The sequence below is a fragment of the Caretta caretta genome, chromosome 7 (genome assembly GCF_965140235.1).
Source record: "Caretta caretta isolate rCarCar2 chromosome 7, rCarCar1.hap1, whole genome shotgun sequence".
Classification (NCBI taxonomy): Eukaryota; Metazoa; Chordata; order Testudines; family Cheloniidae; genus Caretta; species Caretta caretta.
Genome location: NC_134212.1, coordinates 111,746,650 through 111,763,113, shown reverse-complemented (window position 1 = coordinate 111,763,113; position 16,464 = coordinate 111,746,650). Strand labels below are relative to the sequence as shown.

The 16,464-nt window shown below is 40.1% G+C and overlaps 1 protein-coding gene across 1 annotated transcript in view; it reads left to right on the top strand.

The window, feature by feature from the left end:
• Positions 1-7,014: 7,014 nt before the first annotated feature.
• Positions 7,015-16,464, top strand: part of ENO4 (enolase 4) — a 33,628-nt gene continuing 24,178 nt past the window's right edge. The window contains exons 1-3 of the mRNA XM_048858648.2: positions 7,015-7,301; positions 12,144-12,272; positions 15,101-15,291. Of these exons, the coding sequence (XP_048714605.1) occupies positions 7,146-7,301; positions 12,144-12,272; positions 15,101-15,291 (476 nt within the window). The 5' untranslated portion in view covers positions 7,015-7,145. The remainder of the gene's footprint in view (positions 7,302-12,143; positions 12,273-15,100; positions 15,292-16,464) is intronic.

Genomic DNA, 16,464 nt, shown 5'->3' with positions numbered 1-16,464 from the left:
CCATATTACATATTTTGTGGTCACTCACCTGGTGCGGTTTTCAGTCACTGTGTAGCACTGAAGAATATGCTGTAAAAATCACATTACTCTGCAGTTACAGGGTTTTACTTTTCCTAAAATCCACAGAAGCAAGTAAAAATTACAACATCTATCCATAAAAAGAAAAGGAGTACTTGTGGCACCTTAGAGACTAACCAATTTATTTGAGCATGAGCTTTCGTGAGCTACAGCTCACTTCATCAGATGAAGTGAGCTGTAGCTCACGAAAGCTCATGCTCAAATAAATTGGTTAGTCTCTAAGGTGCCACAAGTACTCCTTTTCTTTTTGCGAATACAGACTAACACGGCTGTTCCTCTGAAACATCTATCCATATATCTGATTCTTGAGTTCTGGTTGTTGTCAGTGTTTTAATCAGGAAATGAGAGACAGCACCTGCCAACTGAGTCATCTTGTTACTCCCTCCCCACCTCAATGAAATTATATATGAAAGAGGCAGAGGGATGACTGTCAGCCACTGCTAGGGACTCGGAAATTAGGAAACTTTAAAGTTAAAGTTGCAAATGCAACCTTAATTCTGTCCCCTTGTGCAATAAAAGTAATCACACAATTCCACATATTTCTCAAATAATATCAAACTATTTTTTCTAAAATCTTATATACACATCTTGTAATACTCACACTGCTAATTTCACTGTTGTGGCATTCCAGTATATCTTTGATTTCAAGCCATCTTCTAAGAGATGATGTGGATATGGAAATCCCACTGACTTCAACAGAAATTGAACATGCTCAGCACCACTCAAGATTTGGCCATCAGATAATTTACACATTAATACGGTCTTTAAATAAATGTTATCAGTACCTAAGAACGATGCATTGAAAATACATTTTTTTTGCAGACAGATCTGCCTTTGAACAGTCATTTGTGTTAGTAGCTCAGTCAATTAAGAAATATAGACATAATTGCATTTATAGAGTACATTATTTAAATTTATGTAGGAATGTAACTATTTTTGTGTCATGTGATTTGCCCTCAAAGTTTCTTATTAAGAAGGCAGAGTTAAAAATCAGGCACACAGCATTAACGTTGGCATTTCCTGACTTTTGACTGCTTACCAATGCAACCTGACCATTCACTTAAAGCCTTTTGTGTGGAATTTCCTAGATTTTTAAAAAGGGGTTAAATGACATTTACCATTTACATTTACCATTTTTAAAAAGGGGTTAAATGACATTTACTGTGAGGTTTCACTTAATAAGGGTTATCAAGTACAGGACATGATTAAAGGCAACTGTGGAAGCAATGGGTACATAATTCAGGACTTCTTCGCTCCAAGACTTGTACAGCATTTCCCAAGGCTAAGGGAAGCTATTTACATCTGGCTTATAACAGGTCATGAGTAGGATCACATTATAGTACTGTAATATTAATTTAATATCTTGTCTGAAAATTATATTCATGTTATGTGACAATTATTAGTAGTGAAAAGAGGTTAAGTGAACATTGAGATAAATGCGTATTGCAGAAATCTGAATTAGTGGAATGGAGAAAATAGTACATTTTAACTTTATGATCTTATGGGCTTATCCCAAAGTGATAGTCAAATCTTTGCTCCAGATAGTGCCATAGTGTTTGTGACATCCACTTTGAACTACAATCTAGTTGTGTGTCAAGTAGGATAGACCATCATTCACAGCATCAGAGCTTAGGAAAGAAGGTTAAAAGTTCAAGACATGCCCCAAGCGATTAAGGTTGTAAAAGTCAGGGATGTACCCTGGGAAACAATGGGATTTCGGAAGAAAACATGATTACTCATTTTGTCTCAAAAAAACCTATATTTATGTAAGAGAAAAATAATAGGAAATAATTCTGTGTAAAAACAACAATATTAAATTATCTTCATTTTGAATTCCATAATCCAGAAGTTTCAGTTCTCTGGAGGAAAAAAAGGGATAAAAACTGTTTTCCCATCAGTGATTTCCAAAAACTGAACACTCAGCTAATAATTTTTCTTTATCATTATATTAACTTTAAAACAGACTTGTAGTTAACTGTAATTTAAAATTAGTTATTTTCAATACATAAAGGATAGTTACTTATAACTATTATATGAGTCACTGGCTCACCTGTAGTGACTGTCTCTCAATGTTCAGTCACATTGGTCAGCAGTTCAAAAGCTTACAATGGACATAACTGGCATATAAGTCTCCTTCACTAAAGTTATGCTTAGTTCAATGACAAGCCACTGGGGTCAACAGAGTTCACTTAAGTGTAGGGAAGAATATTTCCTCTCCACTGCTTGAATTGCTATATGAAATTGTGTGTCACACCAGAGTCGGTCAGGATAATCATTGTGGTACATTCTGGTCCTCAAATCTACACATGTTGGACCTATCTCCATGTAATTAATTAGAACCATATGCTTGTAGAAGTGAAAAATTTGCTGAATATATCAGAGTCTGGACTCCATTTCAAAAGTGCTCTAAAAAAGGATGAGCTGTCTCTAAGCCATTCTTTTCCCCCCAGTAAAAATCTGATTAGTTCAGGGGAGGCCAGCTCACCCAACGCTTTCATTTACAAACTCAAATATATGTTCCTATGTTTCTACTCAATGGCTCTCTCACATTAGTTGTGGGTTTTTGTGGGGATTTTTGTTCTGTTTTTTAATTTTTGTTAATCTATGCTCTTTGAATAGGTTGCAAGCTTATAAAGCTATCTTGCTCTTATTTTTGAAATAGTAACATCTTATTGCTACTTTGGTATCAAGCATAACTGATTAATAAAGATATACATTTCTGTTTATTTTCTTATCTTATTATGCTTGAAATAAGAAATTTCACAAGGATCTTTAATATATAGGCTTTGTGTACACTCACAAGTGCACTATCTCAACAGACAATAACATTGCCAAGAGAGGCATGGTTTATTGTGTCAATGATCCTTGAACTAAGAAGCAGTTAAGTAGGCCTTGACATGATCCTTCATAAATAGCCCCTTCATAACTTGTGTACAAACGAATCTTGTAATAGGCCTTGAAAGCATAAACTGAAACTACTCCTTACTATATCAATAACCTGTATATTAAGGAAAATGATATACATCTAAATCTACACATTAGAATCTGCAAACAGATTAGAGAAATTTGAGGCCAGTTTTCTGAAAGCTTAGAAGCTACTCATGGTATGGGGACTTAAACAATTTGGTGGAATATTTCATTTTGGATTCCAGGGCTTTGGAGCAGTTCAAAATTAGGGTTTAAAATACTCATTTGATTTCCAGCTACTTTTATTAAAACATCCTTTGGAAAATGAGAATGTTAAATGAAAGGCTACTAACTCTCATATTTTAGTCCTAAAACCATCTTCTGAAAGATCTGAGCTAATGCTGCCTTGGCCAGAGCCTAACATACCCACAGGGAAGTGTCCTTGAGCTTGTGAAAGTAAATAGGACTAAAGCCACAACTTGAAATAGTCATCAAAGTTGTGGATAATTATAGGGGACAATGACCACTCATATGAGTAATATTGAAACTAAAGGAGAAACATGGAACGGATGCGTCTGAACCACTATCCTAAACCCAAATATCCCCCAGACGTGGGAAAGTTTGGATGCAGATTTGAAGCCCAACCTAAATTTCATAGCTGGCCATGTACTGTAAATAAACGACTGAACTAAACCTCCAAGTCAGACTAACCTTAACTTTATGACTCAAGCCCATGCTTCCTAATAGACTACATGAAGCTGAGAGTGATGAGGAACACTGTACAAAAGTACTGAGGGATGCGATAAAGGTTGCCTTTGCTTATCAAACTAAAATATTGCAAGAGCAATACTGTACTTTAATTTGAGAGCACTTGGATTGCAAAACATAAAAAGCAGCCTCAATTTTGCATTTCTAAAAACATGGATTTATCACATACTCAGACTTAACTCCAAAAGACCACCCTATTAGTGGAAAGTGAGCACAGTGTATCCCACTATGAACTCTGACAAGAACATGGATGGCAGGGAGACTATGATCTTAGTGGATTTAAGGAGCATAGCTCATGTCTTAAATCATAGTGTGGCAAAAACAAATCTTTTATTCAGTGCTTACAGATCTATGTGAAATCTAGGTATTAGAGTGCCTCTATACTATGTTGATTGGAACCATATAACTACTTAAATCAGAAAGTGTGTTAATACCCCAAACAAGCAAACAAAGACCAATGATTCTCTGTCCATGATATGTGTATTTCCTGATATATGTCCTATAATAAAGGCAAAAAGGGATACACATTTTATTTGTTTCAGAGTAACAGCCATGTTAGTCTGCATTCGCAAAAAGAAAAGGAGTACTTGTGGCACCTTAGAGACTAACCAATGTATTTGAGCATAAGCTTGTAAGGAGAGTGATTACTTTAGATAAGCTATTGCCAGCAGGAGAGTGGGGTGGGGGAAGGTATTTTTTCATGCTTTGTGTGTATAAAAGATCTTCTACACTTTCCACAGTATGCATCCGATGAAGTGAGCTGTAGCTCACGAAAGCTCATGCTCAAATAAATTGGTTAGTCTCTAAGGTGCCACAAGTACTCCTTTTCTTTTTGCGAATACAGACTAACATGGCTGTTACTCTGAAACCTATGATTTCACTATGATACAAATATATAAATACATCCTCTTTAACTGTATTAGGCATTTGGTAAAGATGTAAATGATGCAATCAATTTCTGAAATATAAAGAGAAAAATATTTTTAGTATTCTTCTGAAATTATGATATATATGAGGAAACCTGATGATCCTATTAGACTATTATTTAGACACTGAAGATGGTCTAAGAGAAATAAATTGCACCGCATCCCTTCACTGCTATACATACTCAAAAAGAAGTTATCCAGTCTGTGAACTTTTTAAACTTACGTTTACTAAGGCATATACTTTGTTGTAATGTAAATGGATTTTTACACACTGCAGTACTGATGGCAAATTTCCAATGTGTGTTTCTGTAATTTTAATCCTTAAAATATTTTTTAAATTACAGAAATTTGAACTTCTAATTATGAAGACCAAGAAAGAACTGTGATGTATGGAAATACAATAATGACAATTTTAACAGTTGCCCAAATTCCTCCTCAGTTATAGGTGTGCAATCCAGTTAGCTTCAATAGGCTAAATTCATCCATGATATACCACCACTCAAATCCTACTGAGAAAGGAGGTGCCATTTGTACATAGTCATATATCAGAGCACAAATTTGTACAAGTGACATCTCTATCCTCAACTGATCTTTTCCTCGCAGATATTTAGTCCTGTCTGTTTACTTTAGTAAGAAATACAAGTTTTTTACTTACTTACAAGTGTTTTACTTCTCTTAGCATGGTAGATTCAACAAAGCTAAGAGAAAGAGTTGAATTCTTTTCAATTAACACAGCTGTTTACTGAGTCCCCATTAATTACACCAGTGCAAGCCTACTGACAATAATAGGGTTGCACAGGCATCACTGATAGCATGAAATGGCTTTATTAATCAGTTAACTACACAATAATAGGCAGGATCATAGAATAAATCCTCCTTTTACAACATACCTGCAACTACTATCAGTGTTAATTGAAAATACAAGGGAAGAAAGAAAATACACGTCATGTTAATTTTTAATCAGTAAACTAAAATGATAAATATTTCTAAGAGAATTTTTACTATTATTTCAAATGGGTTATTCAGTAAGAACCAATAATTGTTAAAACTGCTTTCTATTCCCTAAAGTTAACCAGCTGTGTTTGAATGAAATCTTTGAGATCTTTTTTCCTATCATAGGTAGCCTCAGAAGATGATTGGGGGCTTTAATCACACCAATGCTTTATTTACACCCTTATAAAAAGGCACAAGGCAAGAAATTAACATTTTAGTAATCTGAAACTAAGTTTGAGGAACTGTATTTTCAATTTGTTAGACTGTGAAAGTGGGAAAATCCAAATAGATCTCCCCTGGGCACCTTCTTTAAGGAATGCCTGGGGTCGGTTCAGAAGATTCTTCTGAAAAAGTAGACATAGGAAGAGGGATTATGTCTTCAGAGAAGCACTGTGATATTTTAAAGGCAAAGGGAAATAACTGTAGGGATTTTTCTTCATTACCACCCACCCCAGAGAAGTGAACATACAATGAGCAAGGTCTAGTGGTTTTAGAACAGAGGAAGTGTGCAGCTAATAGCATTTTAAGTATCTCCATTTTCAGTTACTTCAACAAAATTACCAGCGAACCAGGCAACAAAGTGAAAGTTTGTTGGTGAGAAATTGTAGACTACAAATGATCATTCAGGTTGTGAAATGTTTCTTTTTTCATGGAATGTAAAGGATTTTTAAAAGCAGAAGTAAAGTTACTGGGGCGCTTGGCAGCTTTGTCCTCACTAGATTATTTCACACACTATAATGTCTCTCTCTTTCAGGATGTTAATCTTGTGCAATTTTGTTGTTCAAAGACTCTTTTACTACACAAGGGAACTCACTTGAAAGTGTCTGGCATTAAAGATCATAACCAACCCCTGGAAGCATCTAAGAGAGAGTGTGGACCCTCCACCTTGAAAAAGAGGAGTCCTAAACATCTGACTCGCTAACCAAAGCACCGTGGGAGTTCATAGCCAGGGCAATTCCAATCATCTTCATTAAGTCCCAGCTGTTCACACAGCCATGGCACCTGCCATCTCAATGTGCTAGTCACCTGTAGCCCAAAGGCCACTGATAAGGAAGAGCTAGGGTGACCAGATGTCCCCATTTTATAGGGTCAGTCCCGATTTTTAGGTCTTTTTCTTATATAAGCTCCTATTATCCCCCAGCCCCCGTCCCGATCTTTCACACTTGCTCTCTGGTCACCCTCAGAAGAGCAAATACCCTCTTCCCCGTCTGGCTCCTGGGGAAAGCTGAAGGGACGGTTGGCGACTTGCCCAGGGTCACACAGCAGCTCACTGGCGGAGGCGGGGAGAGAACCCAGGAGTCCCGGCTGCCAGGCGGAGGGCGGGGAGAGCGTGGGGGAGGGGTCTGATCCCCGGACTCCTCGCAGAGGGCGCGCGCAAGGCAACCTCCTCCGCGGCAGCCGTCGCGCGAGAAGTCGGCGCTGAGGGAACGGGCTCCGTCTCCTAGCAGCCGCAGCCGCCGCCTTCTCAGCCCCATGGAGCCCGGCGGGGAACGCGAGCTGCGGCGGAACCTCCTCGAACTCAGGCACCAGGCGGCCGAGTATTATCGGAGCAACGAGGTCCCGCAACGGCTGGAGGAGGCGCTCAACGCCACGTTCTACCTGCGTCCCGCCGACCTCTACGGCCACCTGGTACCTACCGGCGGGGGGGCCAGTGTGCAGGCGCCGGACTGGGGGGGTGGCTAATGCGCAGGCGCTGCACTACCGCTCTCTGCCCCCCTCCCCCCGACAGATCCCATAATCCCCCGCGCAAATGGAAAGTGAGCGGAGTAAGGTTGAGGCTAGGAGCTCTGCTCAGGTGCAGGAGGGAGTGAGAACGAGGCTCGCCCCTCCCCCCCCCGCCCCAGCAGGGGCAGTGGGGTGGGCCTGGGGGTGCCCAGCCTCCTGGCCTGGGCTGCTGTGGCATCACCCAGTGGGCGCTCCACCTGACTGACCTTCCCCTGAGATGCTGCTCGAGCCTAAGGGTACCAGTTTGCATGACGTTATCGCCAGGCTCAGCTCTTTGCTATTTTTCATAAAGCCCCAGCTCCTGGATTCTCGGGATTAGGTGACAATTTCAGATTCCACCAAAAGAGTTATTAGCTCTTCTGGTTGTGGAGCAAAGCTTAATAATGAGACCTAACCTGCACCCTCGCAGCCCAGAAATCAGAGGACAAAATGGCCCTTCCTTTTATTTAACTTAAAACAGATTTGAAAACAATGTCACAGTGTGAGGCCTGGGCCATGATTTGTGAATGCTTGGGTTTGTCACTGCTGGAACGACAGTATTAGATGGCCCCTTAACAAAGCTATTCAATCATTTTAAGCTAGCTCGATTGAACTAACAAGAGATTGCAAAGTATTTTCTTCTGAGACTGTAGGCTGATGCTCCTACAGCCACAACTATTGTGCAGACCTCTGCCAAGCGTCAGAAGAATGAAGATAAAGGGAGTCTGGTTAGTTTTCACGCTGCTATTGGTATTCAGATCCCTGTGGGCTTAGGTGAAATGGACAAGAATAAGGCGAGCTTTCCCCTTTGCTGTTCAGCCAGCAGCAGAGTCAGACACTGGAACTAGTGTGGCCAATAAAATATCCACTCCTTATAATAGTGGAATGGCCAACACCATACTTTAGAAAGCTGTTTTAAAAAGATTGCCTTCCAATGCTTCCTCCTACACGAATGTCTCTATGATAATGAAGTCTTACATCTCAGGCATTATTCATTGCATTGTTCCATGTTGACCTCAAGTTTCATTACTCTCCATGATAAGGTGTGATCACTAGTTCCAGATTATGTTTTACTGGAAAGAAGGTAAATCAAACAAAATTCTATCATGCTTGTGATAGTTGATTTTTTTTTTAATGATACTTGTTAGTTAGGTATGCCTCTGCCTCCTCACTGCAGCTTTCCATACTATGTACCACTCTATTCACCAGGATTGCATCCACAGTTACACTGGTGTTTCTAGTTTCCACCTGTTATGGTTCACTTCCTACCTCACAAATCACTCTCTGGATTTGGTGATGGTTCCTCTTCTTTGCTAAGACCAGCTATCTTTAGAAACCCACAAGATTTAGGGTGGTAGCCGTGTTAGTCTGTATCAGCAAAAACAACGAGGAGTACCTCCCAAAAGAATAAATGGACACAAATAGGATGTCAAGAATTATAAAATTCAAAAAACAGTCAGAGAACACTTCAATCTCCCTGGACACTCAATAACAGACTTAAAAGTGGCAATTCTTCAACAAAAAAACTTCAAAAACAGACTCCAACGAGAAACTGCAGAACTGGAATTAATTTGTAAACTGGACACCATCAAATTAGGCCTGAATGAAGACTGGGAGTGGATGGGTCACTTCAAAAACTAAAAACTAATTTCCCTATGCTAATTTCCCCCTACTGTTACTCACACCTTCTTGTCAACTGTTTGAAATGAGCCACCCTGATTACCACTACAAATGTGATTTTTTCCTCCTGTTGATAATAGCCCACTTCCACTTTAATTGAATTGTCTCGTTAGAGCTGACTGCCCCACTTGGTAAGGCAACTCCCATCTTTTCATGTATTGTGTAGATATATCTGCCTACTGTATTTTCCACTCCATGCATCTGATGAAGTGTGTTTTAGCCCACAAAAGCTTATGCCCAAATAAATTTGTTAGTCTCTAAGGTGCCACAAGTACTCCTCGTTGTTTCCACAAGGTTTAGTTCTTCATCTTTTCTTTTCCCTCTTGGGCATTTACCACATTAACACAGATGAAACTCAACTGTAAATAACTAATGATTCCTCTGTGGCATCTTGACCAAGTCAGCTTTTGACATCATGCCAAGAGAAGCATTCAGAAACAATCCTTTTTTCTCTATCCTCTTTCTTGAAGTCAGATCTCTCATTTGCTTTCTCTGTAAACTTAGAAATATTATTTCTCTAATTATATTATGGAGGCAAAAGTGATAAGGTGGGTGAGGTAATATTGGACCAACTTCTGTTGGTGAGAGAGACAAGAGTTAAGTATCACAGGATATTTAATGCTCCTTTAAGACCAGATCCTGTGAGTCATCCTCCAAATGACTTTAGCAGTTGTTCCTGATTAGGCTCTCTCCTCTGCCTTCTAGAGACAGACAGGTACAGTCTTTTTTAGATGGCTTATTCAAGGACAGAGTGCCCTACACCTGCAACATCAGCAACTGCCATGAGGCAGTGAGGGGCTTATTTTGTGTGTCAGTTTTAAGAGTAACTGCACCTGTATTCCTCCTCAATGGTCCACTCTAGGAATGCCCAGTCTTACATCCATCACCTGTCTCTGGGCAGGGACCCATGTTCCACACCCTTCTGACCAGGAGCTTTAAGGATGCACGCCCCCTGCCAAACATTGTGATATCCTCAGCAAGCCATTGGGTCTAACAGCCAGCACCTGTTCATTGTTCTTTCTTTCTTTCTGAGGGCTATGAACAGTGGATTGCCAGCAGTTACAAGTAGGCTTTGCAGAATTAAATGTTTATTTTTTTCTAATTGTGGATTATCGTTTTTTATTTATGATTTTTTGATGATCAGTTTGCATTTTTAGGAATTTTTTTTATTTAACTTTTTATTTTTTACAGCTGTGCGGGGTAGTGTTCAGATTAGGGCAATGCTGACAGTGGGGATGTAGGAGGTCCTTGTGAAGCTGAGGGGCCAAAGACCCCAGGGTGGAACATTCGGGGTAAGCTTCAGTTGTTCTGGCCCCCTGCATTTGGAGCAGAGACTCCCAGCCAGGACTGGTGAGGAGGAGCATGAGCCCTAGTCCCGGGGAGGCTACCCTGCTGCTGAACAGTTCCTGCTTGGGAATGGCTCCCACCCTCTTGGTTAGTGTGTGAGTGAATGGAGCCATGAGAGCAGAGCTGCAGCGGGTTCCCTGCATAGTTGAGGGGCCAGTGGCACTGGATCCCTGCAGGCACAAGGTGGAGGGAAGGTTGGGGTCCTGGTGAAGGGAAGCAGAGCTCAGGCCAGACTAGGGCCATGAGGCGGAGTTGTCACCCGGGGACAGAGCCACCACCATGTCCGGGGACAACAACTCCATGCCAGGACCATATCCTTCTCTGTACCTTGTGTCTGCAGGTATTGGATGTCACCAACCCCACTCACCCACCCACCAGCCAGAAGTGTGGGAGCTGTTCCTGAGCAGGAACTGTTTGGCAGCAGAATGGCCTCCCCTATAGCTGGGGGCTCATCCTCATCTTTGCAGTTCTGGCTGGTGGTCTCTGCTTCTCTAGACCAGGATAACCACAGCCTCCCCTGCACAGCCTGCAGGGATCAGGTGTCACCAGTCATGCAGCCATTCAGGAAGCCATCTGCAGCTCTGTTGTCATGGCCCTGCTCCCTCACTACAGTGACAACAGAGCTGCAGGGCTGGTGACACCCAATCCCTGCAGGCACAAAGTGTCGGGGAGGCTGCGTTCCTGGCAGGGCAGAACAGAGTCTCTTAACACTCCGGTGCCACAAGCGCTACTGAGGGCTCCCTGTACTGCCACGGGTGGCATTCAGCAGTGGAGTGGCCTCCCCGCTGGCTAGCACCAGCTTACTCACTCCCATGACAGCAGAGTTGCAGAGGGCTCCCTGCACTGCTGCAGGGCCAGTGACACCAAATCCCTACAGATACTCTGTCTGGTACCAATTGATATTTTTTCAGTCGATTGCAGTGTGTCAGCTGAAATGGATGTTTACTGACCGTTACTGATTGAAATTGAATCCTGCCAAGCCTAATTACAAGTTATCATGCAGCTTTTTCTCAGAGCACATTTATTCTTAGGGTAAAAGCATCACAGAGAAAACATAAAAAAACAATGAAAGTTCTGACATGCTTATTAATAAACATACCAGAAATCATCTGTCAGTCTTAGGAGGTCCAGATAGGTCAACATTCTTCCAACTCCTCCCTTAAGGGTTGGTCCCCCCCTAGGATCTATGGTCCTGTCCATTTGTTGAATCAAAAGAGAGGTCACAGGTGAATTCAAGCTCATTCTTTTCTACCAAAAACCCTTTCTTTGTTTCCTAGTCTCTAGAAAACCAAGCCTAAAGCAGTATATGCAAACTATCCTAGGGGGCAGTATGTCCTGGAGTTGCATATAATCCTAGGAGTAGTCAGCTCCTACTGTTTTTAAATTCCTGGAGAAGCTGTGGTATCCCTCCCCCTTGGAGTAGGACACAATCATACATAAACTATTCATAAATGTAATACAGTAGTCCTCAGATATATGGCATGGGGCTGTAATATCTGTCACAATATGAACCTGAATAGAAATGAATAGTACTATATAGGTTGTAAGCAGTAAGTATAAACCCAGGTCCTAAAGTGGCTCTTAAGCACACAGCATAGGAATAGGAATACTGAAGTATCCTGATGAATACCAAGGCACAAAAATAGATTTACCCAAGGATGGATTTAATGGTAACATAAAATGAAAGACTTATTTACACAGAAATTGATTTTTTTAATCAAACTCTCTCTCTTCTTCAAGGCTAACTACTTCTCTAAATTTTCAAAACCTCCAGTAATATGCAAATTAATTGGAAGGAAGGTCCTTGATGGAATTGGTCGACCAACATTAGAAGTGGAAATATTTTGCACAGTTAAAAACCATGAGAAGGTATGAGCTATATCTTATTTTGTTATATATCCTAACAGGACATTACAGAGATGCTCATCTCCACCATTGTTAATGATGGGTTATTTTAATTAATGAGACAAAATGGAGGAGTTAAATGTGGATCAAGTTCCTGAATGAATTACTTTTGTAAGTCAGAAGTAGCAAAACTCTGGTGAAAATTGACTACATTGCCCTACCCCTGACTATTATACAGTATTAGCTGTTTTTAGAATAATAATGCTTTGTTTATATTTTAATTTGTGACCCACATCTGATATTACATTCATGTATGTTGTTGTTTGTCATATAATTGTACCCTGGTCCTTGTCTCACAAAAACTGTCCTCTTATAGTCATAGCAGCCATAAGCAAAAACTCCTCTTGACTCCAATGGTGGCAGGAGATAGCTTTTAGCATTTGTCAGACTTGGACCCTAATTTAACTCATTCTCCCTACATAACATGAGTTTTGTGTCTTGCTTTTCTTTCTTTAAAATGTCTCAGTAGCACCTTTCTCAGTCTTCTTACACTGGTAATTTGCTAGATGAGGCTCCAGTCCTGCAAACACACGCTTATGTGCTCAGTAGTCCTACTGAAGTCAACAGAATTACTCGTGCTTAAACATATACATATATGTGTTTGCAGGTTCAGGGCTTTAGAACTATCCCTGTTCTTGGAGATAGCTCTGCTTGTATAAGCATTTTTTTTTTACTATACATTTATTTTCATTTGTATGTTCTGAGCTACATATCTTTTTATTCCTATTACACTACTATATTTCAGAAAAAAAGCATGCAGTCTAGTCTTAACACAGTTCATGTCAATAAACAGGTTTTCATGCTGCGAGTTTAGGGCAGTGTACGTTTCACTTCATTCAAAAATATTGTTGTGTGTTCCAGAAATTCAAGACTAGTTCTGTGTTCCCCTCACATTAGCATTATTCCTCATTAGCATCCAAGGTTGTTCCCTAGATGGCTGAATAGAGACACTGGATTTATGGCTTATTATAACAATCTATAACCCATTAACAACCCCCTAACCCCAAGCTACTTTTTCTTCTCCCTTCCCCCTCCCCCCATGAATGGAGGGATGTTAATAGACCCTTCACCTTGAATAGTCCATTGAAACATGTGTTAACTACTTATGCTAAACAACCGATTCCATCTTATATTTGCTGTGACACTCCCAGAACTGAAGAAAAGCTCTGTGTAAGTTTAAAAGCATCTCTCTTTCACCAAGAGAAGTTGGTCCAATAAAATATATTACCTCACCCACCTTGTCTCTCTGCTTCACTGCAGATGGTAGCTATTTACACTCTCCTTGAAGTAGAACTATGATTTACTTCATTGAAAATGCTCAGAAAAGTAGACAATTTATGTATTTTTTTTTTTTTAAAATCCAGTATGAAAAGTATTTAAGGTTCATTTTGTCTAACATCCTTAATGCAATCATCCTTAGGAAATCTGTAAAGGATGCACAGTAGTTAGTGACTGATCAAAATAGAGTTCATTTGAAAGGTCACATTGTCATTACATGACACTTTTCACTGCAACAGTAGACAGCTTTTGTACCATGAATAAGGTTAAGATTCTGTCACTGGTATTTTTAGAAAAAGTCAGGGACAGGTTGGCGGCAATAAACAAAAATTCATGGAAGCCCACGACCTGTCCCAGACTTTTACTAAAGTACCTGGGTGGATAAAGGGGGACAAACAGTGCTGCTGGGGCTTTCCGCTGCTCCAGCCCTGCTGCTGCTCCTGCAGCTGGGGCTGACCACTGCTGATCCAGCCCCACAGGGGCTGACCCAGTCCCAGCTGCTGCTCCAGTGGCCCGGGGACTGCTAATCCAGCATGCCTGGGGCTGGCCGACCGCCAGCTATTCTGGGGGCTGCTGTTCTGGTGGCTCCGGGGCTGACAGCTGCTCTAGCTCTGCCCCAAAAGGAGTCATGGAGATCCCGGAAAGTCACAGACTCCATTACCTCTGTGACAGAATTATATCCTTAACCATGATTCACCAGCATTTATACTCTTTTGATACTGTCATTCACCCTCAGTTGTTAATGTAATTTATAGGCACATCTTCCTAAAATATTGCCAGGTAAATAACACTTATGAAACTTATTTTGACAGATGCTTATTTCAGAAGAGGAAATGGATGCAGAGTTTTGATTTTTTTTTTAAAGTTACCTATGGTCATCTTTTTTTAATTTTGTTTTGTACATTTGGCAATCTATTGTCAGTAATATTTGTAAAGAATTTCTATTGCCGAAAGATCTGGAAAAACACTAACTTACACAGAGATGTTCACACTTCAGCAGACCTGAAGAAGAGCTCTGAGTAAGCTTGAATTCTAGTGGTTAAAACACAAATTAGGACTCCTGGGTTCTATTCCTGGTGCTGTCACTGTTTTAGGTCCAGATTCTGCAATCTGATCCCTATCTCCATGCAGAGCCTCACTGAATTGGGATTGGATTGAGACACCATGTAGGTGTAAATTCTGTTGCCATTGATCAGAACTGCAGGCTCAGAGCCTTATTTTGGGCCAGTCACTAAATCACTCTGAACCTTACTTTACCATCCTTTAAAATGAGTATAAAAATTATGTGACAGGAGAATTAACACATAAGTAATATTCATAAATGGTTTGAGAATCTTAGCTGGAAAGCTGTAAGTGCAGAAGTACGAGAAACCAAGAAAAAGCTTCAATTATGGGATCAATTAAGTTCCTTGGGAGGGGTGCTATGTTTAAGCCTATATCTTTTTAATCTTTTAAAGTGACGTTTCAAAGTTAGAAATTGAACAGTTTGTAAGCTTTTCACATTAATTTTGCAGAGCATTTGTTCCATTGTGGTCTCTTCTCATTCTGAAATCCTTGAAAATGCTTCACCTGAAGCAATTGATGCTGATGAGAAAGAAAGAAATGACTCTATTAATAGAGCCCTGGAATGGGTAAATGGATCACTGAATGAAATGCTCAGAGACCTGCAACCTGCTGACCAGTGTAAAGTTGATGAGCTGCTTGGGTAGGTCTTGCATATTTTTTTCACTGATTTTTACTGTAGTAAAACAAATTCTTGCAAATAATTGTGTTGTAAATAAAATAATTTGTGCAAAATCTCAATATTTTTTCTAATGTTGTTCCTAATTCTTTCGACACAATATTTCTGGGATATTATTGCCACTAGAAGCCTTGCACTATATTATTTCCATTGCTGTATATTTTTATATAATATGAAGTTCATCCCAGCCTGTACAAAATCCAAATAAACCAGCATTGTGCAGAAATACAAAGATGGGAGTTAGGAATACACCTCTAACACACACCACACACACCCTACTTTTGGACTTATGACCTAGAATATCAGCCACAGTCCCCACATTTGATCTATGTAAGGAGCTGATCCAATGCCCATTGAAGTCAATGGGAGTGTTTCCATTGATTTCAGTATGAGTTAGTACTGATCCAATGGTCTTTCCCTCAGCAGCTCATGGAGCTTGGGTTGGAATCTTCCTCAGCCAGCAGCTCAGCCACTGCCTCTAGTGGTCTGCAGGACATAAGTGATGTGAAAGGCCTTCCATGGGACCTCAGCACTGAGATTAATTTCCCACGTAGTGTATTTACAAATCTCTGGTTTTGATGGAGTACTCTTTCAAAATAGGCCACTCTGAGAGGATACCTAAGGCTCTTACCTTGGGATCATTATCAACCTCCTTTTGTTTCTGTTTTAAGTTTCTGATTTCTGTTTTAAGCTTCCTTGAAAAATACCTATTCTGTAATCAAGTTCATTTGCATTTTTCCATACAAACTTCTTCAGATCTTAGAGAAATTATGAAGCCGTGGAGAATGGTAATACTTTTCCATTTATAATACATTTATCTGGTCTTTGGTAAGAAAAATTATAGGCTAACATATTTGAAAAAGCACCTGAAGTGCCCCAAAAGGTGTTTTGATTTTCCTAGTATCAAAAACCCCACAGATTTAGTTGAACAGTTTTAAAAAAAATAAAATTGATGTTTGCCTTGGGAATTGTCTAATAATATTTTACATGTACAATATATAACATATTTTTCATCCTAGATCATACTATAAACTGATTTTTTTTCTTTACCAAAACCCTTCTTTATGAATGGAGTCTCACTTTAATAGGAAAGGGCCTAGTTGGTTAAAGATTGACTGCTCTTCACTCTGGGAATGG